Below are 27,535 nucleotides of genomic sequence, written 5' to 3'. Positions count from 1 at the left end.
CAGTTCCATCATGGGGATTCTTGGCACAGGATATGGCAGAAGCAAACAAAACAGCCTCAAAAGACATGACCTACACAGAGACTTGSTGGCTGCAAMACACCTGCATTTGCATGATCCAAATGCAACCTTTGTGTCAGGAAATTTCTCATCTCTGATCAGTGAAGGACAGGAGGGTGCACCAGTGAAGGATCTCCTCCTAGAAGGATCACTAGCCAGTGTGAGAGACAGGGTGACCATTATGGTGATTCTTATATTCTAGAGCTACTGAAAAATCAAGTTAAGAGCCTTGCCAAATGAACTAAATCCCAGGTAGCTCATATCTAGAAATGGAAACTGAAACATGTTCATGTGCAGAGACCACAAGATTCAAGATTTCTGAGAAAACACACCTTTAAATTATTTTTATTACAGTATAGTGACTTTGTCTGCAGATGAAGGGTAAAAAAGAACTAAGGGTGGTAATGGATGTTTTTCCCATTGTCTTTGACATACGGACTTTTTGAGAGCAGTGACACTTTGACTTTTAAGTGTTTCTTCTCACTTGTGTGCATTTTGAGCATTCTGCAGCATGTGCTCAGACACACCAGCAAGCTCAGGTATTGCAGAGCAAGAAAGGTCTTTAATACTTCCTGCCAGAGGCACATTTTAAACCTTCGCTCAGCCAGCTGGAGGCTGGGGTCTGCCAGGGCTCGGCTGGACATGCCCAAGCTTACTTCCTTCTACACTGTCGCATCTGTAATACTGCAAATAAAAACAGGGAACCTTTCCCAGCAGCAAATGCTTGCCATTTACTCACTCCCATTCTGCTGATCAGCTCCACAGATCCCATAGATTGTAGTAACCTCAGGCGCTGCTCTGCCCGTGCCAGGCACGGAGCCCGCCCGTATCTCGCGGGTTGCACCCCGTGCTGCTGCACAGCTGGCAGCTCTGGCAGGCGGCCGATGCTTGTCAGACAGCTGCTCCACCAGCCTGCATTCTGCCCTTCCACGCTGCTCTGCTTCTCCCGGCACAGCGGCAGCTCTCGCGGGCTGGAAAGGCTCCCTGCTCGCCCCTGGCTCCCGCAGCAGTGCAGCGGCAAAGCGGGCTGGCAGCTGCACGCTCTCTGGTACGTAGAGGGGCAGTGAGGAAAAACAAGTGCAGTCTTTCATAAAATCTTCACGGGACCCTAAAAACACACTTAAGGCTTCAAGCAAAAACACACTGCATGACGCTGTACSAGCAGAAATGTATCTACTTACCACAGCTAAAATTATTTTGACATTGTTAATAATCTATCATGGATGTTTAGGCATCAGCTACTGCAACCAAATTCACCCTCACCTGTATCAGCTGCACTGTTTTAAAAAGCTAGTTATCCTAAAATAGTTAAGATTAAAAATTGTATTTAAAGTACAGAATTAAGCCAAACAAAATTATTTATTTTGGCATTAGATTATATAGAAACTAATTTTAGCTTCATAATTAAAATAAAAATCGAATGCACTAGAAATGTGCTTCCTCTATGGGTTAATGAGAGTAGAAAAAAATGCGTATCATTCCATGTAAGGAAGGAATTGAAAATTTCAGGATTTAGAAGCTGTTCATTGAAGATTCCACATCCTGAAAATGGAACCCTACATCATCAGTGAGCAACTAGAAAAACAGCAACACAAAGGTCAAACACTATGGATTTTTAATCCCTAATAATTTACTTCAAGTCTTGGCAAAGGAACTCTAACTCTCCATTTCTCCTTCATTTTAAGATTTTTTCTCCTTTCAAGGCTAAGTGAAAATTGGATTTGATTGAGTATCCACTGTATCAGATGATCAAGCAGTGCCTTTATCATACATCCTTTGTTTACTGCAGCATCACATTATGAAAGTAGCTCATACCAGGCTCTTGCCTTTTATTTTTGCAAAGATATACTTCTGCTAGACAGAAGACATGACCTTATGATGAAACTATGTATTACCATTCTGCCATTTATCTTAAAATCTCAGGAAATTTTGTACTGCTCAATCAAAAGATTAACAGCAACTTAGTAAAAATGAGTAAATGCAGTAAGTATTAAAACACTAATATATTAAAGTAGCATAGTACTTGGTATTCATTAGTGTTAAAGAGAAAAAACAAATATTTCARATCATGATTGCTTTTTACTGATTCTTTTATATAGTTTTCATTTATCTGAAGTATATGCATACTATTTATGTTCCTAAAAGATTATCTACTCTCTGGCAGCTCTCTCAATAGCTGTTSGATACCAGAACCTGTTTATTTTTCAGCATGTCTTATAACCCGAACAGTTATACATTTCTGGTTTTGCTGTATTGCTTGACTTTCATTAAATAAAAATACTGGTTGCTCATTTCCTTCATTATTTGGAAAGAAAGAACACTTGATGGTTTTTTGAGCTGGAAATCCGTACTCTGGCCAAGGTCATTCACATTAAGACTCCCTGCTATTCCTTGGTTCAGGTTCTAATGCAGGTACTCAAAGATGCCTCCAAACTTTTGTATGGTGCTGGTGGTTCATGTCTGGTTCTTACCTCAAAACAAATACTCGAAAGTATAAACTCAAGGCATATCTGTGTTCAAGCTGCACTGAGTTCACTGAGCTAGCACAAACCCAGGACAAGAGCCTGAAACGGTAATGGGATGCAAATTGTCCCATTTGTTGCCTTGAGACTAAAATCCAAGGATTTGTGGATTTCTACAAACAATAGGAAATGAAATAGCAAAAAAATAAAGGGGTTTGTAAGGCCTYCTGTTTCATGTAAGAGATTACAGACAATTTATTCTGGTTGTGAATCAGGAAGACTGGGCTGCAAACAAAGCCTTCTTATGGCAGGTCTGGTGTGTTTGTGCGAGCCAAGGAAYTGAGCTGGACATGCCTCCTACAGCTGGGCAAGGCCCTCACTCAGATCACAAACAAGAGTACACCATGAGGAGAACAAAAAGGACTTTTAGTTTCYAGCAAAGAGTGGACAAGTGAAGATTTCTTCCTGAATGTCAAGGAGGCAAGGAAATTGTGGATTCAGTCTGGAATATTAATGATTTCCCCAGGTTTCCACAAATCTGCTTAGCTTTCATTAAGCAAATCAAATAAAATCGAATCAAATCAAATCAAATCAAATCAAATCAAATCAAATAACTTTTCACTTACACTTTCCTCTTTCATGTAGCTGTGTTCCAAACAACTTTAGTCAGAAAAAAAAAATGAGAAAGGTCAGATTAATACTTACTTGGGGTTCCAAATACGCCTACTAATTTGGGGAAACACATAAGCATTCAGGAACAGGATTTTTGCTGGATCTTTAGCAACTATAAAATAGCTAAGGCACATTTTTGCAACTCTGCTCTCTCTGCTCATGCACATTAGTAACTAACTTGGAGACTTGGGGATGATGCCACCCAGCTCCTTTTAATTAACCTGCTTATTTTTAAGAAATTGTGAAAACAGTTATTTTACAGGGTTTTTTAAAGAAACATCCATAATGAAGTATTCAGATTCCTTTMCTGGTGTTTGATTTAAGGTATAAGAGTTATTTATTTAATGTTATTTTTGAGGAAGAAAATTTACTTAGCTTTACCAAAAACACTGACTTAATTCTCAGTTATTGACAAATATACAAGTATGATGGCTCATAGGAAAACTTTAAGTATTTTTAAAACCATTGTTCTTTAAATCTAGTCTCATTGCTTCCAGCAACAGCAACCATGCCACCAGCTCCAACATACTTGGACTCAGTTAAAAGTTCCCAAAAGTGATGAAAGTACCATATAAGCAAAGTACTCATTGGTGACTGGGGAGCTGCTATGAAAMCATGAGACTGTAAAGGCCCACTCTGAAACAAGGGGATACTAATGGAGCAGGAAAAGGAAAGGAAGAAGATTGAATTCCCATGGCTGTTTAGTGAATCAGGCTCAACATACATGTTGTCACAACAAACTGAATGTGACCCAACTTTGACAAAACATCAGTACCTAGTGTTCTATTAAATTAACAGCTATGAATGTGAACTCTCCTATATTTAATATATGTCAAGGATGTGATGAAAGCCAAAGAATTTTAAATTGATTGATGGCAAACCAAACTTGTTCCCCAAAAAAGTATGTTCTCTGAGAGATAGTAACTAGATGAAACAGAATGAAAGCTTTAAATTGAATAAAAAAATCCTATCCATACATGTTACCTCAAGCAGAACAACATTAATTGACATGCCTTTTATTTTCTCCTCTAAGAAAAGAAGAAAAATTTTAATCCGATTTATATAAAACACTCTGCTCGTCCACCCAAAAATATTAATGTGAGGCAAGACATTTTATGGGAATCATAGGAATCTGCTCCAGTATTATCATCTCCATCTTTTGCCTCCTGTTACTTGCTTAACTAACAACTAAGAAACGTTGTGAATATTTTCATGGTAAAGCTAATCAGCTTTGGAATTGCGCACTGAAAACCACAGCAATGCAGTTGTGACAGACTGTATTTTCAGAGTTTGCTCATCACAGCCATGAGAAGCATCCTCTACAAGGTAAATTTCTAAAACAACTTCAAGATTATCCAATTAGCACATTAATTTTTTTAGAAGATTAGCTCTTTTGAAAACAATCTTTCTGTTTTGATTATTTTAAGTAGTATTTGGCTCTTTAAGCATTCTCCTCTTTCTCCTCTTTTTCCTCCTCATTTCAGCCATTTGCAACTTCCTCCTAATTATCTACTTATTTATGCTGTTCTGCTGCAAGTCCACTAAATCAATAAGGTCTTTGAGAATTGGTAGGCAAGTTGCTTTTAACTCCAACAAGGGTGTCAGGAAGGCTTTTATGCTACCAACTTCATAATGGTTTGTCCTCCCTTATAGCCCAAACACCCCAATAAACACAATGCTGTGACACAAAACTGCAGAGGTGAGAACATGAAAATCCCTAAATGAAAGCAACATTTTGATTGAGACAGAGCAGGTGATACAAATACCAGGAAATATTCTTCACAGTTTTCCCAATGTAGCTCTTTTCTTACAGGTAATAATAACAAAATATTCCATTGATTGGCATGCCTTCTCCATAAACATGGGGGTTTTGTCATGACTTGTAAAAATTGAGAAATAAGGTCAAATATACAGAGCCAAACAATAACAAAACATCATTCAGGCTTTCACCAAAGTTTGTCAGGTTTAGCCTTCTGCACTTAAACGTAGCTGCTTTCAATACCTGCAGTTTTATTCAATCATTTCCTTCAGAAATGCTTGTCTGTAGAAATCCATTGTGGCTAAGTCAAGAGTATCAGTCTAAAAAAACAGGTGGCACCATGAAACAGTTTTGAAGGAGTCATGGTTGATTCTGTGTCTGGGTCAGCTCCTCAGCCCTTCCCCCCTCAGTAGTTTAGTAGTATCCCTGACATTACAAACAAAGCATGACAACAATTCCAAGTTCCCAACATATCACTTTCAGACAAAACAAAGTGAGAGGTGAATTTACAGGTACCTTTAATGCAAGTCTTGAAATTTTGAGAAGATTCTGATATTCTCCACTTCTCAATACACGGGATTGCATTTATTTACATGTGGTTTTGCTATACGGTCATATTACCAGTTACCCTTTTCACTCTTAAACAGCAACACAAATGGCTTATAGTCGTGACACCTCACAATAGCCTTGTTTTCCATTTATGCAAAATTAAAAAAAAAATAAGCATAAATACATTTTTTAATCTTCTGGCAAGTCAGGATTTTTTCCTCATTTACTAACAGCTGTGTCTGGCAGAGCACACCAAAGGTGCCGAAACTCAAGACTAATCTAGATGAAGTTTAAGTTAGCTGACAGGAGGTAATTTTCTTCAGTTCTTCATTTGACTCTTACTCATCCCAGGTATCTCCATATTTATTTACTTTAACTACAGAAAAGAAAAGAAAAAAACATAAGTAATCATGTGATAAATTAACTGCAAAAGTTTATCATATACAGTGCAAAAAAGTATAATAAAGTCACTATCATCTGAAGTGATTTTGGGGAGAGTGTCAGTCACAGCACAACRGACATCTAATTAAAGCTACTTTTGAATAAATAGGGAGAAGAGTTTGCTAATCATTTTACCTTACAAATTAATATTCAGTCAAGAGGCCTACTGTGCTAATTTCTGCTCTACAGAATTTGTAATTACTTTGAAATAAATGTAACATGTGGATGAAACAAAAACAATTGGAGGAAACAGGCAAGGAATGCTACAATAAATAATGAGGCTACATAATCTGATTACGTGCACAGTTGGATGGATTCCGGATAGTTAAAAACACTGTTTAAAGACAAACAAATAGAAATCAGTAATCCCTTCTAGGAAACTACTCAACAATTATTATTTGGCAGCTTCCTTTACCAYAGAAGTGAGTCAGAGAGGGAAAAAAACATGGTACTAGTCTAATGGCTTTGTTCAGAAGTGTGTCACTGTAACTGAACAACAACCAGAAAGTGAAAATAGGCTCTCTTGGAAGTGATCTGCAAAGTCCTCTGTAAATTGACTGCCATCACTGAAAAGGTTAAGAATGGCTCTATTTCATTCAGTAGGAATGCTGGCACTAGCCAGGCACCCCTTTATAAATCTACTTGCAAGTTAATTAGTAAGCTGTGTATCACTAACTATGTGGCAGAATAAGTGGAATAGAGCAAAATGTCTGGTCCTTGTCTCAGTGAGCTATCAGCAAACTGAGCATAATGCCCTGAAATCTCTTTGGAGTGACTGATACTGCAGTGAGAAACAATGAGAAGCTCTCTCAAAGTACAATTTGATTTCCATTTCTATTAACCATGGCAGCTGAACAGGCTGCACTCATTCCCKGAAAAATGGGCCAGTCTAGATCACTATGCAGATGCACGTATTTGTGCTGCTACAAGGAAGGGAGAAGGCACTGGCAGATGGAAGTTAGGGATTGCTTAAAGCTAGTTTAAACGTGGTTTGGTTTCCCTTCTGTCTTTACAAGGGAAGGCAGAAATCACTCTCCCCTATTTGCTTGGGGCTCAGAAATAAGAGGATGAACCAAGGGGTAGTGACTCAGAAAGTATGAACAGGCACACAGCAAGTAATATGTCCAGTATAACATAAGAAGCTAAAACGGATCTTAGCCCGTAGTGTAATCCTTGAACTGCAGATTTAAATGTGCTTGCATGTGTAAACCATTCCTGAATTTTTGTATTACCTCTTTACTCTTTTTCATTTTTTAAAGTATGCAAAGAGATACTTTAAAAAGTCTATTTACAGATTCATGCTCAGTTTTATTCTCAAAGCCCAAGTAAAGCCTTCAAACAGAACACAGAAATATWATAGAAAGAATGCAATATTTGATCMACATTTTATAGAGGTCTTTTAGAGACCTCAAGTAACTAAAAATAAAGTAACAAATGCGTATTCTCATTTCACAGACACAACATTTGCCGTGGAACACAGCAAGAATTTCAGAATGCTGCTTAACATTTTTGTGTATGGTTTCCAAGTGACATTTCTAGGCTTTCMATTTGTGGAGAAGTATCCTGAAAAAGCACATTGTGTAAATCCATGAAGTGCCAGCTGATGGAATTTAAAAGCAATCTGAAACCACAGCTTCAATAATTTTTTCATGTCTCATCTGGCACAGTCACATCATAGGACAAAAAGCCTTTTATCCTTGACATAAGATTAAAATCTTTACACAAAAATTGTTTATAATTTTTCTTTCAAGACTGCAGATCTGTCCTAAGATAGATCTGAAGAAAGTAAYTGACAAGCATCAAATAAACTGACACCCTTAAGCAACACTGTTCCAAAGCTTAGTATTACTGATTCAGAATTTTATGCTTTAATACTCTTCTCTATACTTATTCCCACCCGTTATGTCTAAAAGAAGACAATAGCGATTCCTGCAAGTCTTGTTGCAACATGGCTGACAAGGCTGGGCACTGCACAMAAACCCAAACAATTCAAGGTGACCAGTCCAGCAGTGTGCTAAATGGTAAAACATTCCTCTTGCTACAATYGTTTTCACAGATGCCACATGAAATTTAAAAGGTTCTAAAGCAAGCAATTATGAATTGCTTTTGTGTCTCCTTTTCAAAAAATTGAGTCAAAAAGTTGTCTGAATGGCATCTTATTCTTCAAGACATTGCATTCTTATTTTGCTCTGTGAAGTTTTCTTTTGCACTGTGAAAACAAATCTCAATATTGCTGCCAAATACYGTTTCCTTCCTCTGAGTTTTAATGTAGAAAATGAACCTCTACAAACAATGCCTCTATAGAAATCCACTAATTCCACATGAAACAATTCATAAAAATAAATACCCTCCCCTTCAAATCATCAACCATGTGCTCTATTTTGAGAGAACAATGCTATCTAAAACACATCCCCCCTCGCATAGCGAAAACTCTGAGGTATAGCTCTGAGCTCAGAGAATTCCTTTGTTGAAAGAGGTTGCTCAATAGACTCAATCAAGCAAAACTTAGGAGCTTTTCAGTCTGGCACCAAGCAATATGGCTAGAGAAAAGGAATTACAACTTTSTACTGGATTACCAAAATTTTTGAAAAAATAATTAATCTGAAATAGGAAGCTGCAGACCATATGTATCACCCATGAGATGCCTACAGATACTCTAAATATAAATTGCTTAAAAGGCATGAAGAATTAAGCTTTGTATTTGCAACCATTTTTAACATTATGGCAAATATTTGAATTTAGCAAGTATTTCTGTAAATCAGTATATTACCTTCTTTAGCTGGCTTTTCCTGTGAAAACTTGCTTGGAGTTTCTGCCTTTGGTGATAGCATTACATCAGATGTCCCTCTGTGTTTATTCCTTAATTCCTCGTATGTGATGCCTTTTTTTTTACGACCTTCCTCTGGAACTGGAGCAGGTTCTGAAAACAAAGCAAACAGAAAATACTAAATATGGCATAATACCCCAAAATTTGGCTTAAATATATTCTAGAATACCACTTACTGCTCCCAAATGAAAAGGAGCATGACAGCTGCAGTTCTAAATACAACAGTGAATGTATATGGTCTTCAAGTAATCCATTCCTTTTATCATTTTAATTTTGTCAAAATGCTTTGAAACACTGACAATTAATTAATTTTCTTCATTTTACCAAATGGAAATTATAACAACCATAAGGTAATTGATGGATAAAATAGTTCTGGTCACTTTATCTAAAGTTTATGGTAATTACACATTTGAGATATATATGACTTCTGAAGAGAAATCCAAGTGAAGTACAAGAGTTTGCATTAAGGCTTTAAATTCTGCTTTCAAAGAATTAGGACAATATCATATCTTGCCTGATAAATGTTTGATCCTTTTATCTTTATTTATAATAAACAACCTTGGTTATATAATAAAGGCTTAACAAACTATGGATATATGTGATAAAATGCAATAACCATTTTCTTGACACATTTACATTTGATACTTTCAGATAATAATAACCAAGTTGCATAAATGGGCTTTTTAAATGAAATAAATAATTTTAATAAGGAAGTTGAAAAAAATCCAAACTAATTCAAAGTACAAAACTCTGCATTTGACAGTAACTTTCTCCTTTGTGTACCAGAGACACCTGAATTCAGAATCCTGTGTTTCCCCTGCAATAGCTGAGGACAGTTCATACTGGAAGGAGGGGAACAGCTGCATGGTACTTAAAAACCACTTTAGTTATCTGTGAGAAAATCAGACTGCTGGCAGACAGAACACAATATCCATTCAGCTCCCAGGAGACATAAATGTTTGTCACATTATGAAAAAACTTTTAAAAAAGTTTACTGTCAGAGAGTTACAGCAGTATACAGTTACAGCCCAAAGGATGGTGAAACTGCAATCACACTGGAAGGGCCAGCAGGCAATTGGTAGGCTGTGGTTCATTCAGTAGAGTGAAGGGATGGCATATTCACCCTTCTTTCAGTCAACRAGAACTTTCAGTCAGGCTGAGTTTTTGGCATGTTTAGTTCCACGGCAGATTACACTTTATAAGTTAATTCAGGATCTATACTTGCAATTAGAGCTAGAAAACATGAGAAAACCCTAAATTTATTTTACAGTTACAACACAAAGTAAAATTTATATTCATCTTCTTTATAAACACAGTTCTTKTAATTCTTGTAAGTTCTTGTAAGTTCTTTCATTCAAAACCACTATATTGTGCCAYGTGTGCCATGTGTGTCTGAATCTTTTAGATACTGCTCTTACATAGTTTAGTAAGAGCAGTATCTAAAAGAAAGGCAAGATCTTTGCAGTACAAACTACTAAATACTAAGACTCACCTTGAACAGTGTAATCAGTAATCCCTGTAGGTGAAGATTCATTCAGGGAAGCACTGAATGGAATGGGTTCATAACTTGAGAGGCCTCTGTCTGTTGAGCTGTAGTCATCTGAATAGCCAGAAGGAACTGAGAAYCCAGCCCCTGGAGAAGACGACTCAGTAAATGACTGAGAAGGTGTGTCTGAAAATTCAGATTTCCGACTGGAGCGGCTGCAAAAGAATACAACTAAATATTAAATACAAAAATACTAGAGTTAAAAATTGAAGTATAAKAGTAACAATACTTGCAGTTCAAGAAAATTTTCTTTCATTTTAAACAGTTTAGTTTCCAACTGATAATCTTAAAAAAGGTTTGGGATGTTTTGGGTGCTTTCTTTGCATTGCAAAGATTTCTATGGTCACTTCTCCAATATTCTTCCATTCCTCACAGAATCTTAGCTAGCTCATACCTGAAAATCTCCAGAAGAGGAGAGAAAAGAGACAAAGCATATTGCACTTTACAAGACTAAAAGTTACAATCCTTTCCCCCAAGCAATCCTCAGACAAAAACACTCCACATCAAACACAAATAGTACAGGGTGTTCCCATGCAACTARTGGTAGTATGAACTATGGTTGATTTTAAAAGCCTTTTAGGATGAATTTGRTATTTAAAACCCTTCATCATTAGAAGGTGCTGTAATTGATCAGTACTGAACAACAGAAGAAGAATGAACAGTCATCCTGGGGAAATTAAATCATGAAAATCAATCAAGTTGCTGAATTCTGAGGAAATATTAATTGTCGTGGAAGAGAAAGGAAATTTCATATAAAGGATACTCTGGAAACAGGTGCCAGATATTCTAAAGTGTTTGCTATATTCTTAGAGTGTCCTTGCAAGTCACTATGCAACAGGTCCCTCTATCAGGAATGCCACCACTTGGTGCCACTAGAACATCTATAGAGTATTTATTAATTTTTTACTTTTAATTTTTGCTAAGCTTCTAGTTTCCTATGGAAAAAACTTAGGAGTTAGTCTTTGTTTAATTTTCATAATAAATATACAGAGCGAAGCCATTATATTGCCTCAATTATGTTTTTACAATATATGCAAATACAGCTTTAAAGAACTACCTAATCTTTTAGTTCCCTACAAATTTTTAACTGCAAATCAAATTACCAAAGCACATCAATTAGTAGACATACAATGCCCAGGAATGATTTCTGTTTCTGGCTTTAAAGGGTAGCATGTATGGATAATAATGTAATTGAAATTAATTTAAATTATTCATTCAATAAAGAAAAATAATTTATCACTTAGGAAATAAAACTTTACAAATGGGCAATTAATGGTTGAAGGGATTCATTGGTGCAGCAGATGATGGTACTTAAACAAGTTCTCATATAAACATAGTTAATGAGCATGACAATTTCCTATTAGAAGTTAGAGGGAGGTGAAGGGGTAAGTCCAACTCCAATTCAGTTGATTCTACACAGTAAGTGTCTGAAGTGGTAATTCCTAAATAGCTTTGATGTCATAAAACCAAACTTTTCAGAATAAAATCCTGCAGACAACATAAAACCTGTCATAAATCTGAATTTATAATATAATTAAGAATTTAAGCAAATCCTTTATAAACATTTAACAAATCTCAGCAGATAAATAAGAGGATTACTACTCACTATCCAAACACTATTCTCCCAGTTTTGAACCAAGGGTTTAAGTGACATATTCTGAAAGCAGTTTGCAATTAAAAAACAGTTGAATTAGAAAACATTCTGGAAGAAAACAGGAAATAGTTTTAAGAACCTGATGAGTTTATCATATGTACAGCATAATGCTGTTACAGATGTAAAGGATTTAAACAAACAGCAGTAAGTTTGAGCACCATACTTCTTCCTGCACTGATATTGTTTACTGAGCTCTTTCCTTTGATAAACACTGAAATCATTTCCACCCTTTTCCTACTTCAATCACACTAAACTATGGGAAAAACTTCCAGCATGTAACACTATTTCAGTTAATTTAGTTTACTTCTAAACTAAGGAGTCAACTTGTGCTGTCACACTACTATAAGTAAATTCCATGGGAAACACTCTTAATTTTACAAGGAATAGAGTTTGCTAAATAAAATGTTTCTTTTTCTACTCCTTAAAGTGATAGGTTGTATATAAAGAGTTCAAAATACATATTTTATAGCTTGCCAACTGATACAAATACAGCTTCATTTGAGGTAATGGGGAATGAGGGAAGGTGCAGCTCAAGGGTCTTTGAAAGCTGCAAAAGTAGTATTGATCTGTTAGTGTTTAAAATACCCTATTCAAGAATATGTTTTAAATTTGAAAGATAATTAAATTCTTACTTAGGTGAACTATGTCTCTGAGCTTGTCGTAGAACATCTCCTATTGGGGAATCCTTCAGTTTCTTAAATTTCTCGCTACAGATTGGCAAGTAGGATATCTTTCCAGCCAGGTATCCACACATTCCAGCAACTTTTTAAAAAGAAAAAAATATGGGTTTATGTGCTGTACTATAATGTCCAACATAGCTTTAAAATGATAATTGCAAATAAATCATATCGTATCTTGAATAAAAMAAAGAAAACCAGTTTAGATCTAAACCAAAATCATGCAGCAATCATCTTTGCTTCTTCTGCAGACAACGGGTACTAAAACCAAGGGCAACAGCTGAACAGAGACATAAAGCAAGGATTTAGACATGGTGGGAACATCAGATGATTTCAGCTAGTACTTGATGAATGAAAGGTGACCAAAAAAAGGAAAAATAATTGCATAATTWCTTTTCAAGATCCAGAAATCACAATTAACTATCAAAGATGATAAACCAGTCAGAAATAAACACAGGCAGTAAATTCTGATAATTTAATGCATCAGAACAGTCAGATCCTGGAAAGGCTTTCACTAGTATGAAGAGAGGTCTAAATAAACCCAGCATTAGGCTCAGTATCTTCTGAAATGGATTCTATGTTTTGGCTGCCAGAGGGCAAACAACCAAATTAGCTGAACTCTTGCAATCACTGGACAAATGCCTTCAATTTAGTGCATGAGCTATTTCCATCTTCTGCACAGGACATAAGAATAAATTACCAAGATAACTCTTTCTGGGCTTAAAACTTATGATTTCCATCAACTGGCTCCTTCAAGTTTTATGATTGGATCCGTGGAGTATGAAGGATTATGTTGGAATTAACAGGTTTGTGTTGACTTTGTAGGACAAAATAACTAGGCCCTTCTTTCATGTGCAATGAGTATTTCCTAAATATATAGACTAAAGAGTCTCAATTATCTTGAAGTCAGGAAAGACTTAATTATGAGTAATGTTAATCCCCTGCAATTCTCAACTGTAGATTACATTGCCAGGGAATCAATATAAAAGGGGATTTTTCCCTAACCTACTGTACTGGTACTGAAATTGTAATGTCTTATTTTCAAAAGAAGGTTAAAAGTCCTTTCCCAAGGGAAAAGAGAAGAACAGCCAACAGCCACAGCTATGAGTGAAGTTTACAATTAGGAACGTAAGGATTTAGTTGTTTAGCAGGTTAAAAAAAAAACCACCACAAAAACAATAAATATGTGCCAAGAGAAAAATGACAAACCCTTAAATTTGCCTAAGAAGAATTCAAACTAAATATTTAGCAAAATAAAGCTTAACAGAAAAGCTAATTAATCTTTTGCATGAATTACACAGAGAAAGCCGCTTTTTCTTGAAGCCTTCTAGCCAAAAAAGGGGAAGTGTCTCTCCAGAAGATGTTAGATGTTTCACTCAAAGTAATTATTGGCTGCAGTATTCGGTTCATTTTGTTACAGAACTAACAGCCAGATGATCCACATTTTTGAAGTCAGAACACTAAATTAGATATTGTTCTTTGCTTCTTCTGTATTCATTGTGACATAGAGATCTTACAGAAGCTGATTAGACATGGCCAGGTCCCATGCAGACTAACATAAAATACATATAGACATATGAATCTTCCCCTTCCTTGTCAGAGAGGACCAATAGCCCTGTGCTGTGTTGAAGGAGATGCTGTCAATGTAGTGTATCACCCATGACTAACTAGAAGTTTCAGTAAATTGTCAGAGTACCTAGCAAACTACTGAGAAAAGTATAGTAATTCCTATAGGCAGAACATTCTGGCCAGCCCAGCAGCACTTTATTTTTCCCCTGATTTAAAAAAAATAGTTATATTAAATAAGAAGAATGTGGCCATAATGTGTAGGAATGATCGGGAAATAACAGTTCTATTATTTATTAGAAATGTTTGTGTTATACCATTGTTCGTTGTTCAAAGAAAGTAAGAAGAATTTTGCATAAACAACTGGGAGCCCTAGTCTCTCACATTCATTTATCTGCTTAAACAACACTTCCTTGACCACAAATCATGGGGTTTACCCTCTTCCCACTGAAGTAAACTGGCTGTGTCTGCACAGATTGGCAAGATGGCAACTTCCTGTTTTACTGTCCTGTATTACATTGAAAAGGTTAATTTATTAATTTAATAATTCACTTTTGATTATACTTAATCCAAAAATCATTCACATGAAATTGCTGTTTTCCTACAATTGTACATACATAATGTCCAGGGGAAAAAAAAGTAATTAAAATAGCCTGGAAGGGACACATGAGAYACATGAATAAAGACCTTCAAATTAGGAAGGGAGGGGTGGGTGGACCCTGGCAAAGTAACTTAAAGTAAGGTTGTACAGTATCTATTTACAATGCTTTTATCTTAAATGATTATGTTACATTTATCAAGCAATTTTATACAAAGCTTATAAACAAAAGTTGTCCAAAATGTGCAGTACAAATTCAGAGGGTAAATAAATCACCGAATCATACAATGGCTTGGGTTGCAAAGGGACCTTAGAGATGATCTAACTCTGCTGCCATAAGCAGGGATGTCCCCCACTAAACCTGGTTGCTCAAGGCCCCATCCAACCTGGCCTTGAACACTTATAGGAACGAGGCATACACAACTTTTATGTCTCCTCTTTTAGTTTAAAAGCACTGGCCCTTGTCCTATCACTATCCAGCTGTATAAAATCTCTCTCTTTCCAAGCCAGGTACTGAAAGGTCGCCTCTCTCTGGTGCAGCAAGGGGCAAGAAGCTGAATCAGGGAAGTTCACACTAGGCATTAGGAAAAAGTTCTTCACTGAGAGGGCTGTCAGGCACTGAAACAGGCTCCCCAGGGAAGCAGTCACAGCACCAAGCCTGTTAGGGCCCAAGGAGCATCTAGAAAACATGCTTAGTGAGTTTAGTTTTAGGTAGCTCTTTTAGGATTAGGGAGTTTGGTGTCTCTGGTCCTCAAGGAGCCCTGCCAACTTGAGTCACAGTGAATTAGCCAGCCAGTCTCAGGGGAATTACATCTCATGGGAGATTCCACAACATAAAGCATGAATACAAGCTGAATTTATCTGTAACTTTTACTTACATGCAACTTTAATAAAAGAACCAAATCTTGAGTTATCTCGTAGAACACCTGAAAATGAAGATGAAATCAGATATTAGGATATATATTACATAAAATATATGTAAACAGATCTTAAGAATTAATAGAAAAACCTCAACTATAGTTATGTTTGTAGGTAGCAGGTTACTCTTCTACACTTAATGACAAAGAAAAATAAAAAAAAAAACCCTAGCATCTGAATTCCCAATAAAATTTTTAAAATTTAGGGATTATCTCTTTAACTGTATTTAATCCATGTTCCTGCACACTGAAGAACACATTGTTTCATAATCAGTGAGATACTGCATTTGTCACACAACATAATACGCACATGAATGTGATTTTAAATTCAGCTCCTTCTTTATGTTGAGGAACTGTAAATCATGTACCTACAGTCTCAACTTCTTTTAATTAAAAGTTGATTCGACATTATATTATCATAGTAACTTTCTTAACAGCAGAAATATATTTCATCTGAGCAAATCCAAATGAAACTGAWGTATTTTTACACTTTACCTTTCCTAATTAAGACACTAGTACCAAGCATGCTCACTGCAGCCAAAGGAAAAGCTGTAAAGAAGAAAAAAAGCTGCTTAAAATACCATTTTCAGTATTTTCAATCACATTCAACAAAATATGCAATAAAAAAGAGTTGCTATGCTTTCCTAAGCTCATTTGTATAAGAATAAAAGGATATAAATTGTATATAAACTATCCAACGTTCTCAATTCCAGTTTTCAAGATCTACTACAAATTATGTGGTACTAGTTAATGAGTCATACTGCCTGCATTGTACTCCATGCTTCCTCAAATACAAAAGCCAGTATCAGATGGGATAAAGCTCTCCAGACAAGACTCCAGGTCTAGCTACAACTGCTACAGCAWAAAGGTGCAGAATTTTAAGCTAGAGAGGCATACACAGTTCTTCATGATGGAAGGAAGTTATACAGAGGCCAGTGCCTCTAAAAATTTTTGATAACCACAACTCTTGGCATTTTAACATAAGAACTATGGGGAAAGATTAACTCCTACAGAGCTAGAAATCAGATTCATTAAAATTAGGTAATGTTTTATTCACCAGCAAATAAAAAAACAGGGCAGCTTTTTCTGTAGCTTAAATATCAAATTATACAACCTGGGGTTAGGGTCAGGAATGCAGAGAAGACAACATTATGGAAGACCATCACTGCCTACCACAATCAACAGCTCATGTCAATTTTTATTATATTGAAGACTTTAGGCGGCAATGAGCATTTGGAGATCACAAAAAACAAAAGGAATGCTTATTTCAAGCAATAATTATTATATTGGGAAGATTACTGTGCAACTATTTGTAAAGACCACTACCCCTGCACAAGATACAGGGACAAGGAAATAACGAACATGACACAAGACTAAAGTTATTTACATTAAAGAYTTAGATACGCCATAATGAAATTTAATTTCATGCATGTCAGAAAATATAGATGTTACAAAAATGCTTAATGACTTCTAGGACAGAAATTTTTGCAACAGCACTAGAATCTTATAGTGTTTTGAGGCACACAGTTTGCTAATTCAGTTCATATATGAAGACAAATGATATTTTTGGAGAGCAAAGTCTTAAAGAATACTTCATAAATTAACAKTTTATTCCCTCACAAATTCTGACAGGTGTAAACTAGGTAAGGATTCCAACCAGCATCTCAGAGTAAATGGAACTGGATGTGACTTTTAAGAAAAATTACTGGCTCCTTGAAGATTACACTTCAAAATAGAGAATAAAACCTTCCAACCTCTTAGATATTAAAAATCTGATGCTTTTAGAGATTCCAGACCTAGATTTTCCAAAATTTACTGTTCTAGATTTTTCTGAGCTATAGAATGACAGCACAGATTTGAAATAAAATTGYAAAAGGAAGAAAAAACCAAGGGGAGGGAGAGTGTGTTAAGAAACATACTTAAAAAGAACTTATTACAGAGKATTTCAGTCTAACCCTTAGAAGTCTGAAATTATTTATAGGCCCAAAACAAATATTCCAGATATCAAAGACAGGTTACACTAGTATGTGAGTATATAAGTGACCAGAAATGGTAACTAAAAATTAAAAGAGTAGTGAAATGAAAATTAGATTCATACACAAAAATTAATATGAATAATTTTTCAACTGTAGTTAAAAAAAACCAACAAAACAAACTTAATAAATCAGAAAGTATCAGTGCTATGRGCAAAAAGTGCTTTTTCTGCTTCAGAAACAAAATAAATCTAGGGAAAATAATGGAAGGCTGATATTTCARTATCATGTAAGGATGGTAATATAATGTACCCCAGTCAAAATGGTTTCATGGGGAAAAATTGTATCAATTTGATTTGATTTTATTGGTGAGATTAAAAGGGTGAAAGATAAAGTTGTAGATTGTAGTGCGAATTTTTAAGTGTGTKAGAACTGATATGATAATGTGATTACAAATTGCTAACTCCAGTAAAGCATATATTAAACTGAGTTGTGAAATGACTCGCAGCAGAAGCTGTCAAGAGAAACTATGTCAAAAGACAGAAGGTTTCTAAGAATGGGTAAAATTTGCTACAGTCTGAAATTTGAATAAACAAACTGAAAATACACAAATTTATAGTAACTCCAGTGAATAACAAAAACGGACACAATACAAAGTGAGGATTTTGGGGCAGTCACACAGGCAGCCTCTTGCAAAGGGGAGTTCAAGCAATACGTATTTAATACAGTGAATACAACAGTCTAGTATGTGTATGCAGAACAAGGAAACGAAGACAGGAGAACCAGAATACAGTGATGGCCTTTAGGCTCTCCCAGCGAGRTAATACCACAGTACACAACCCCTGAAAAAAAAAAATCTGTTACTGTTGTAGCTCCCTAAAGAGAAATTACTCAAGAAACAAATTTAGGGCTTTCAAATAATACCTAAATGTTGTTTCTTCAGTGTATAAAGATGCACAGGGCAATGAGCTACACTGCCAAGCAGCAGAACAGCTCAGGAACAACAAACAACTCTCTCCCCGCTTTGTCTTCSAGAAGAGAAATTATCAATAAACCATAACAAATCATTGTACCACTAATGGACCTGGCCTCTTTTCACTTATAAAATTATACAGAAAATCGCTACATTTTAGCAAATATGCTGAAGATTTCCAAGTATTTRTGTAAAAGTGGATGAGGAGAATGCCAAAGCAATGGAGAATGACAAAGCAGAACTTTGAATCATTAATTCAGAATCACAATGTCTTAGGAACTCCCCCTGAAAGTAGTGGCTTCCATGAGAAATCAGAGCCCCAGTGTGCTAAAATTAGCAAACCAGCTGCTAAATTCTTCATCTGTCCTGGTTTTTGCCAAGCCACCTACCAGCATCACGAATAACCTACTGGTGTGTGAAAAAACAACAGGTGACCATTACATCAGAAGGCTTGTTCAAACCTTGTGACCAGGTATACAAAAAACAAGTATGCATTGAACCTTTGGATTACACAAACTATGCCCAAACATCTGGCTATGTACAGGTACAGCAATTTTCTCCAAAAGTTGAACCAAGCGACTACTTATATACTGTTCTCTTCAGAAGTCTCTATAAAGATAAGAAGCAATGGTTATAAGTTAAACTATTTTATTCTTGCATTCTAAAGACAACAATAAAAATTGAAAATAACAATGAAGAAATAACAAATGAGAAAATTTAGTAATATAAACGAGACTCATTAAATGGATCTATTTTCACACTTTCAATAAACACATTAACTTAAAATATTAAGAGAACTTGTTATAAAGCATGAAACATAGACATTATGATGCACCTTTTATGAAACTCCTGTTCTGCAAACTCTTAGTAAAGATAAACACTAGATTGACAAGCATTTACTGAGATGCAGTTCTAGAACATGTGAAGCTTGTTAATGCACTGTTGGTGCTATACTGACCCAGGCCTTCGCAATGCCGCAGGTAACAGCAAAAGCTAAAGGTGTAAGAGAAGCAGCCAAGTCTACCAGCAAAGCAACCTTACCTCTGTACCGGAAACTCTCTTCAGCACACTCCTTGAGGAGTCTTCTYTCCTCCTCTGTCGGAACATAAGGCTTAGGTATTTCCCTCTTTCATTGAGGAAACAAATTAGAAAAGAATGGATGAAAAAACAGTTGAGCATTTTTCAATCAAAAAACATAACGTCTAACTCTCACATCTTGTAGTTTCTGTAGTGCCTTTTGTCTATGTCACATGAAATATATAATTTAAAAAATCCAGTTCATCTAAAAATCACATGAGAGGGCAGAAAATACTTTATGCATAGTCAGATCACAACTCAGTTCAGTCTTTTTACTAGAGAAAAGCATGATTTGGTCCCTTCAACCAGCTTCCCAAAGAGCTGAAATCTGACAGCTCATTAAGAGCCTTTTTCAAGTACTTCTCAGGATTTCAATGACACAAGGTATCAATGACAGGGATGCAATTTAGCGAGAGCTGACCAGCTGTTTCGCTAGCGTGTGAGAGGTTTGTGTGGAGGTTCCAGAGCCTCTCCCGCCGTGAGAGCCGTGCTGYCAGATAGAGACCGGCCAGACAGAAGGACAGCTGTTAGAAGGCCATTTTTACCAGGGGAACAGAGAATCACGGAATCAATTAGGTTGGAAAAGACCTCTAGATCATCTAGTACTGAACACCACCTTGCCAACTAGACAGTGGCACTAAGTGCTATGTCTAGTCTTTCCTTAAATACCACCAGGGACGGTGACTCCACCACCGTTCATTCCAATATCTAATGACTCCTTCTGTGAAGAAATTCYTTCTAATGTCCAAGCCAACCTTCCCCTGGTGCAGCTTAATACTATGTTCTCTTGTCATATCGCTGGTTACCTGGGAGAAGAGGCCGATCCCCACCTGGTTACAAAATCCTTTCTGGCAGTTGTAGACAGGGATAAGGTCTCGCTGAGCCTCCCTTTCTCCACGTTAAACGCCCCGAGCCACTCCTCATAAGACTTGTACTCCAGACCATTCAGCAGCTCCGTTGCCCTACTCTAGTCACGCTCCAGGACCTCAATGTCCTTCCTGAACTGAGGAGCCCAATGGTGAACGCAGCACTTGAGGTGCGGCCTCACCAGTGCCGAGTACAGGGGCATGGTCACTTCCCTGGTCCTGCAGGCCACACCAYTGCTGATACAGGCCAGGAGGCCACTGGAGGTGAGCACATTGCTGCCTCACGGTCAGACATGACCACCTTCTTACCTCCTGCCAGAACCYCCCACCCGGCCCCCGAGAGGCCTCAAGGGCACCGTCCCCGCAGGGAGCTCAGGGCAGGGGAGGCCGAGCGGCTGACAGGAATCCCCTTTCCCTCGCACCCCCGCAGAGCCGCCCCCAGCCCCGCCGGGTTTCCCCGCGGCAGTGACGCCGAGCCAGCGCAGTTACCTGSACCGTGTCGCCACCGGGGCCGGGTCCCTGCCCGGCCTCCATGGCCGCCGTGACCCGGAAGCGCGCGCGGCGGCACGGGGCCAGTGCGCGTGCGCGGAGCGTGACCCGGCACTCCCCCGGCAGGGCGGTGCGATCCCGGCGGGGTTGGGCTGGCAGTGGGGCCTGCTCGTGCTCTTGGCAAAGGGTAGAAAAAAGCTTTTGTCTGTTCGTGCCTAGCTCGAACTGTACGTATGGTACCCGCAAATTTGTTAGCCGCTTGCTAAAGATGCGTCGTCAGAATTTCCTAAAAAAAAAAATTATCTCTGTTGCTTAAAAAAATACTTTTCTGTATCAGGACTGAGACAGGGTCTGGTAGGCAACTCTGACCTTGAAAGTGGTATAAATTTGGTGGTTAGSATTGCCTTCAATTGGAAGAGTGGGAAGCTATGTGCTTGCTTCTAGCTAATGCCGTGAAAATTACAGCTTTAGCGGGTGCCTGCAGTTAATGAGAAATCAGAAAAGGCTGAGGAAAAAAATAAAAATTTGTTTCTGATAGTGCAATGTATGCCTTGGCATTTTCTTGTAAGCAAGAAGTACTGGGGCTTGAGTTCACCATATCCTGCCTGATATGCCTGTACGTGCCTGGGGAATGCATCTCTTCCTTTAAGCCTTTCCTAGAGCAAGCCATTGTCTCTTTACCCTGGAATTTGGCTTAAATTGCTACTTCCTAGTGGTTGTACAAGAAAGGATCCATGCCTGAAGATAGGAGGGGAAGGTTTTCCAGATTGGAGGTCAAATTGGTAGAGAACTATTAAAGGAACTCTGAACATGTGAAGGCCCTAGGACAAATGGACTAATGAAAGCTGTAGTGGAGATTGGATTCTTGAAATAAGATGGGTGGATAGAACCAGAAACTATGTATAATGGAGTTCTTTAATTCATAGCTCTCATCATACAATAAATCCATCTCTAATTTGCAGGAGATTCAAAGTAATTGGTGTTACCAGGCCATCTTTATCTCTGCTTGTCACCTCAGCCCATGCTAATGAAACRGTCTCCAATACATSACCACCAACGATGCACATTTTTAGTTGGAAGGCAAAAGATTTTGGCCTCATCAGCTCAAGACAGTTTTATTTATGAGACTATAAGCCATTTATTTAGGCAACTTATTTCCGCTTATCTTTCATTACATTCTAGGCAAAGAATACAATGGGTTTTTAAAGGTTGGATTTTTGTGGGGTAGGACATGTTTGTGAACTGCATCTCCTCTAAACATGGAGTTTTAGGGGGGAAGAAATGGCAGTCAGTCTCCTTCATTGTAGAAAATAATAACTGTAGAAAATAATAACTGTAGAAAATAATAACTTTGCTTCTCCATTGTAAAATTAATAGTTATCCATTCAGTTTTGTCACTTCATTGTCTTCAGGTCTCTTGGACTTATAATGGGAAAAAATAATGCAGCAAACTGGTCAGTTTACCATTCATTCAAAAATTTTATTTAGTACAGCCTGCTTGTACTACTTAAAGGTTTCACCTGGCTACATATGTTTGTTGGCTTAAAACTGCAATTATAAGGCCATGTGCAGCATAGACGGTAGAGTATATCTACATCCTTGGCCCTTCAATCTCTGTGTTCAAGACCTGTTTTTGAAGTTCATTCATAGAAAGAAATGTTAACAAGGACACCCTCTGGTCTATTTTTATGACTTCCTTTATACACATGCCATCTTTCATGCATCTATGAGAACTTCAGTTTATAATGAGTGATGGTGTCACCAAGTCCCTCTGATAAAATGTTGTTTTCTTGCAAGGCTTAAGGCTAGAATTTTTTAATTCTCTTGAATACTATTTTCTCTACTTTTTGATTTAACAGGTGCCATTATTGCAATATGCCAATTTTTGTTTATAAATGATGCACTAGAGTAATTCTTAAGAGAAGAACTTTTGGCAATCTTGAACTGTTTGTTTTAACAACATGCACAATGGTGGTTTGATGCTTCAGCAACTATTTTATAATTGCTGTTCTGTGTGTTTTTAAACATGTACAATCTACAAAAATGATAGATTATTYGTAATAGCATAAAGTTATATAGTTTTGGACTGCTTTAGGATTATTTTTAGAAGTATTACAACTCCCTTATCTATGTCTCTAAACATTTTATCTTTTATGACTTAGTACCATGTAAGAATTAAGAATATATTTGAGATTCAAAATACTGTAACACAAAAACTTGATAGTTAGCCTTTAGAAACTGAAAGTTATTTCTTGCAAAGGAGATGCCTTGAAGGAAGAATGAAAACTTTCAAGCATATTTTCAAGATTCTCTTAAAAAGAAACTGATTACTTATGCTAACAAGAAGGAAGCCTTGGAACATGGAAGGTGTGAAAGTCACATGGTTTCTAATTGAAGTCCTTTGCAAAACAAAGTAACTAGTGAATATTCAGAATTCTTGAAGCTGGAACTCAAAGAATTATTAGGATGAGTTCATGAAGTCTGTCAAGTGGTCTAAAAGCTTATCAGTCTGGTAGATTCTTTTTCATCCCCTTGTTAACAGTCAATGACAGGTTTTATACAAATCAGTTGCAAAACAAAGACGTGGCYCAATAAATAAGTTTGACAATACTGTGTAAGACATAACTAAAACCATTAGATGTATCAAAGAGTAGGAGTAAACACTGATCTGGTAAGAAAAGTCTCCAGAACAAGTACTGGAAGTTTATGTGCTCAAGTACATAGCACAATGTGAATGGTGATTTTTTTTTTTTTCTGTTTTTTGCTTGGTGCTCTGGACAATACAGGAAAATGCAACAGCTGAGAGGTTCTCATAGCTGCCAAGAGTTAACAGGACTGTATTTGGGAAAAAATGTCTCCCTAATGAGGAAATAACAGTGCCTCACAATAAAAAAAGAACATTGTTGTAACTACAACTGATGGCAAACAAAGAATCAGTTATTTGCCTGAAGCATTGTGGCACATCAGCAAGAACCAAGAGTGGGTGTCTGTGGAGCTGATAGTCAAAGCCTCAATTAGTAAGGACTTTACCCACATAGATAATAATTGCTATTAATATTAACCGGTACTCTAATGTATTTTGAAAATTACATGTTAACTAATCCTTAGAGCTATTTTGTACAGCTGGCAGGTAGCAGTCAGGAGCATTTTGGTTCTGAAAGTGGTGTGATTATACATYCTGTAAAGTTCAGGTGCTCAGTAGTCTATTTCTCATTGGTGGCAAGGTTCTGCTGCTCTCATCTGTTTCATGCGTTTATTGGGAAGATCAGACTCAGCTCTTAACTCAGGATAACKTCAAAATCAGAAGCAACTGGTAACATACTTTTCTTCAGCCAATTATATGAAATGATGCACAACACCAGTAGCAATGAATTCTGTTTTTCTTGTTAGGTGTTCTACCATCTAGCATTTAGACTGTGGTACAATTATTAAAATACAATTAAAAATCCTCCACAAAATTCTTAAAATTACAGGGAAGAGTTAACCTCTTCTCAGCTACCAGGGTACAATTTTTTTTTTCCTCTCCTGCTTTCTTTTCATACTTGATTTCTTCAGGTTGACATATATCATCTGTTTTAAAGATATGCAGTACATAGACATAAGTAGTTGAGTAAAAGGAGGGACCTTTTACTCCAGAYAAACTATAATTGTAGAAAGTGTGTTACAGAACTTTGAACTTTTCCTAATAGAAATTGTTGCAACTGTTGTGCTGGTGCATTTGTTGTTTGTGCTGGTGCGTTTGTTCTCTGTACTTCTCACTCAGTTCTGGTTTTGTTGGTTATGCTTATTATAATACAGTAGTTGCATGATAGGCTTATGTTTAACAGTAGGAAAATGGTGACTTCAGGATTCTTTCAATACTGTTTCACGAATCTTGTGTTTTTTATCCCACTTAACATGTATTTGTTTCTCCTCTGTTTTCTTTTCAAGCGTGGAAGCTTTGAGGCACTTTAACAGAAAATATAGTTACTTTCTAACCAATTAAAATGTTGTTTGTACTGTTTCTATTAACATTGGCTCCAGATCTTTGCATTGTTTAGAAATACATTGTTACTTCCAGCCACAAGACCTGTTGTATTAGTGAGYTCCTGGCCAATCCCAGTACAAGCTGAATTTTCTGATTATGGTGTGAATTATCTTATTACTCCGCCTCCCTGCCAATGTCACTTGCGTTGTGATAAACCTTGCAGCCTAGCGCCTGTGGGAAGTACGTGAAATCAAAGTGAAGTTCCAAAGGCCAGAGCAGTCCAAGTGCTTTATATGCCACGCAGGGATGGTGGCAGTTTTCCCTGCCCTGCCCCGCAGGCTTCCTGGGAGCCAGGCTGCTTCTGCGGGGGAAGCCCGGCGGCTGGCGTTGGTAGAACAACGCGAGTAATCTCTGGCAAAAAGGCGGTATCTCAGCATTTGTGTAGCTGGCTGAGACACAAGTATTTGCCCTTATTCGCCTGGGGGAAGGGCGGGTTTTCCGACCGCTTCCTACGGGCGAAAGAAGCGCTCTGACAGCACGGGCACGGCGCGGCGCAGCGGGACCCTTGCGCTGCCTCATCGCCTCAGTAGCCAGGAGACTTCCTTGATGTTCCTCAGCCACACTGCTGCGTGCCCATAAAGCCGTTTTATTCCCGGCTACGGCAGCGATCGGTCCTGCTCTCTCCTGGGGCGCGGAGAGTTCCCGGGGCCGCCTCTCTGCTGGCAGGCCCAGTGAGGGGCTGCGCGGAGCCGCCGYGGGCCGGGGCGCTGCCCGGGCAGGAGTCGGGGCGGCTCGGGGGGAGCGGCGCCCGGAGCGCTCCGGGGGCGGGACCGGCCGCCGCCCCGGCCTATCGCAGCCACGGGAAGCGGGCGGGCGCCGCCAATCGAGGGCTCGGCTCGCCCCTCGCCGCCTCAGGATTGGCCGGGACTGGAGGGGCGGTGCCTTAAGGGCGGGCCGGACGCTCGGTAGCCAACGGGGAGGGAGCGCGGGGGCGGGGCCATGTGAGTGCTGCGCGCCTGCCCCAGTGAGCGCCGGGGCCGGGCGGGGCGGTGCGTGCCAATGGGGCGGCGGGGGGCGGGGGCGAGAGCGCCGCGCCGGGACGTCGAGGTGCCGGAGAGGAGAGGCGGCGTCGGGATAAAGCCGGCGGGGGATGCCGGTGGTGCGTGTCGCTCACCGGCTCCCTCCAGGGTTGCTCTAAAGTGTGGGGGGGGACCACCGCCGCGCTGAGGTAGGCGGCGGCGCCCGAGGCTGCGACAGCTTCCACGGGCGGGAGAGGTGAGGCGGCGGCGGAGCCGGGATCCGGTTGTGGCTGATCGGAGGGAGGAGTGGGCTCCTTGCCTCGACGGGAATGGAGCCGGGCGATTGTATTGTGCGGCCCCCGGCGCTGGCGCGGCCCCGGCCCTCGCCGCTTTGTTTACGACGGGGAGGGAAGGGAGGGAGGGCAGTGTGTGGCCGGGCGGCCCTGCCCCGCCGTCGCTGCGGGGAGCACGAGTAGGGCGGAGGCGGAGCAGGGGTCGGCGCTGCTGCGTGCGCTCGGAGCCACTCGGCCGCCCCCCGCCTGGGTTCCGGACCTCCTACCCTGGGGAGACGAAGCCTCCCCCGCTCCTCTCCGCGGCCCGCGCTCCGTCTCCTTCCGCCCCTTCCTCCCCGGCCGCGGCCCCACCCGTGCGTGCCCAGCCTTCTTAGCTTCTCAGTCGGCGGCCCTCGGAGCCCTCGACTGGGAGCGGTGCTCGCACAGCCCCGCGGCCCGAGCGTAAAGCGGTGGCCGCCGCCGGGCTCGTCCCGCCCCACGCTCGCACCGGTCCGGCCGGCTCCGGCTGCCCCCCGCGGCAGTGGGGCCGCGCAGCCGCCGGGCAGCCACCACCGCGGGGGATGGCGGGGCTGGGAGCGGGCCAGGCCGACCGGGAATGGCGGGACGGAGCGGGGAGGGTGGCACGGAGCCGGGCTTTGTTCCCGGCCCCGCCCCGCCTGGGGGTGCCCGGGGGYTCCGGCGGAGAAACGCGCGTCCCGGCTCCGGGTGGGGAGGGCGGTGAGGGCGGGCAGCGACGCCCCCGGCCGCCCGTGCCGCCCTCCGCACAGCTGGTGCACTCCCCCGCCTTCGGGTGAAACTTGGGAGACCTGAGCGGCAAACTAGGATACGTGTGTGCGCGTCCCTCGCTTAGCGTGCACAGCCTCGCTGATGGAGTCGCTCTGAGGTGCTCTTAGGACCAAGTTTGGCTTCTACGGTTTTTACAACCTCAGATAGGCTTGCTCGTGTGTCTGTAAGTATTGTAGGGGCTTAATTAGTTTTCCCCTCGCAACTTTCATGTGCTTGTTTCTAGTRTTTTGGCAACGTGATAAGTTTTGCTGCTCAGTGGGCAGTTCAGTTTGTGTCTTGACAAGAAATCACTGTCTGGCAATCAGGGTAGCTCTAGTGAAAAGGTGCTAAGGTATCAGACGGAAAACATGGAAAAAACCCTGCAAAC

At 39.6% G+C, this 27,535-nt stretch overlaps 2 protein-coding genes across 7 annotated transcripts in view; one reads left to right on the top strand and one right to left on the bottom strand.

The window, feature by feature from the left end:
* Nucleotides 1-5,451: 5,451 nt before the first annotated feature.
* OCIAD1 (OCIA domain containing 1) lies at nucleotides 5,452-21,190 on the bottom strand. The gene is made up of 8 exons (XM_057366778.1): nucleotides 21,104-21,190; nucleotides 19,713-19,797; nucleotides 16,221-16,274; nucleotides 15,687-15,734; nucleotides 12,600-12,729; nucleotides 10,260-10,468; nucleotides 8,711-8,860; nucleotides 5,452-5,875 (listed from the first exon to the last, which is right to left on the bottom strand). The coding sequence occupies exons 1-8, from the start codon at nucleotides 21,146-21,148 to the stop codon at nucleotides 5,838-5,840; spliced, it is 759 nt and encodes a 252-aa protein (XP_057222761.1). The 5' UTR covers nucleotides 21,149-21,190; the 3' UTR covers nucleotides 5,452-5,837.
* Nucleotides 21,191-26,150: 4,960 nt separating this feature from the next.
* Nucleotides 26,151-27,535, top strand: part of FRYL (FRY like transcription coactivator) — a 161,755-nt gene continuing 160,370 nt past the window's right edge. For all 6 annotated transcript variants that reach the window (XM_057366777.1, XM_057366776.1, XM_057366774.1 and 3 more), the window contains exon 1: nucleotides 26,151-26,345. The gene's annotated coding sequence lies outside the window, so the exon portion shown is untranslated. The remainder of the gene's footprint in view (nucleotides 26,346-27,535) is intronic.

The sequence above is a fragment of the Malurus melanocephalus genome, unplaced genomic scaffold (assembly GCF_030028575.1).
Source record: "Malurus melanocephalus ecotype Western Australia unplaced genomic scaffold, MMel_1.1 scaffold_71, whole genome shotgun sequence".
Lineage (NCBI taxonomy): Eukaryota > Metazoa > Chordata > Aves > Passeriformes > Maluridae > Malurus > Malurus melanocephalus.
This window is presented reverse-complemented; position numbering and strand designations above follow the sequence as displayed.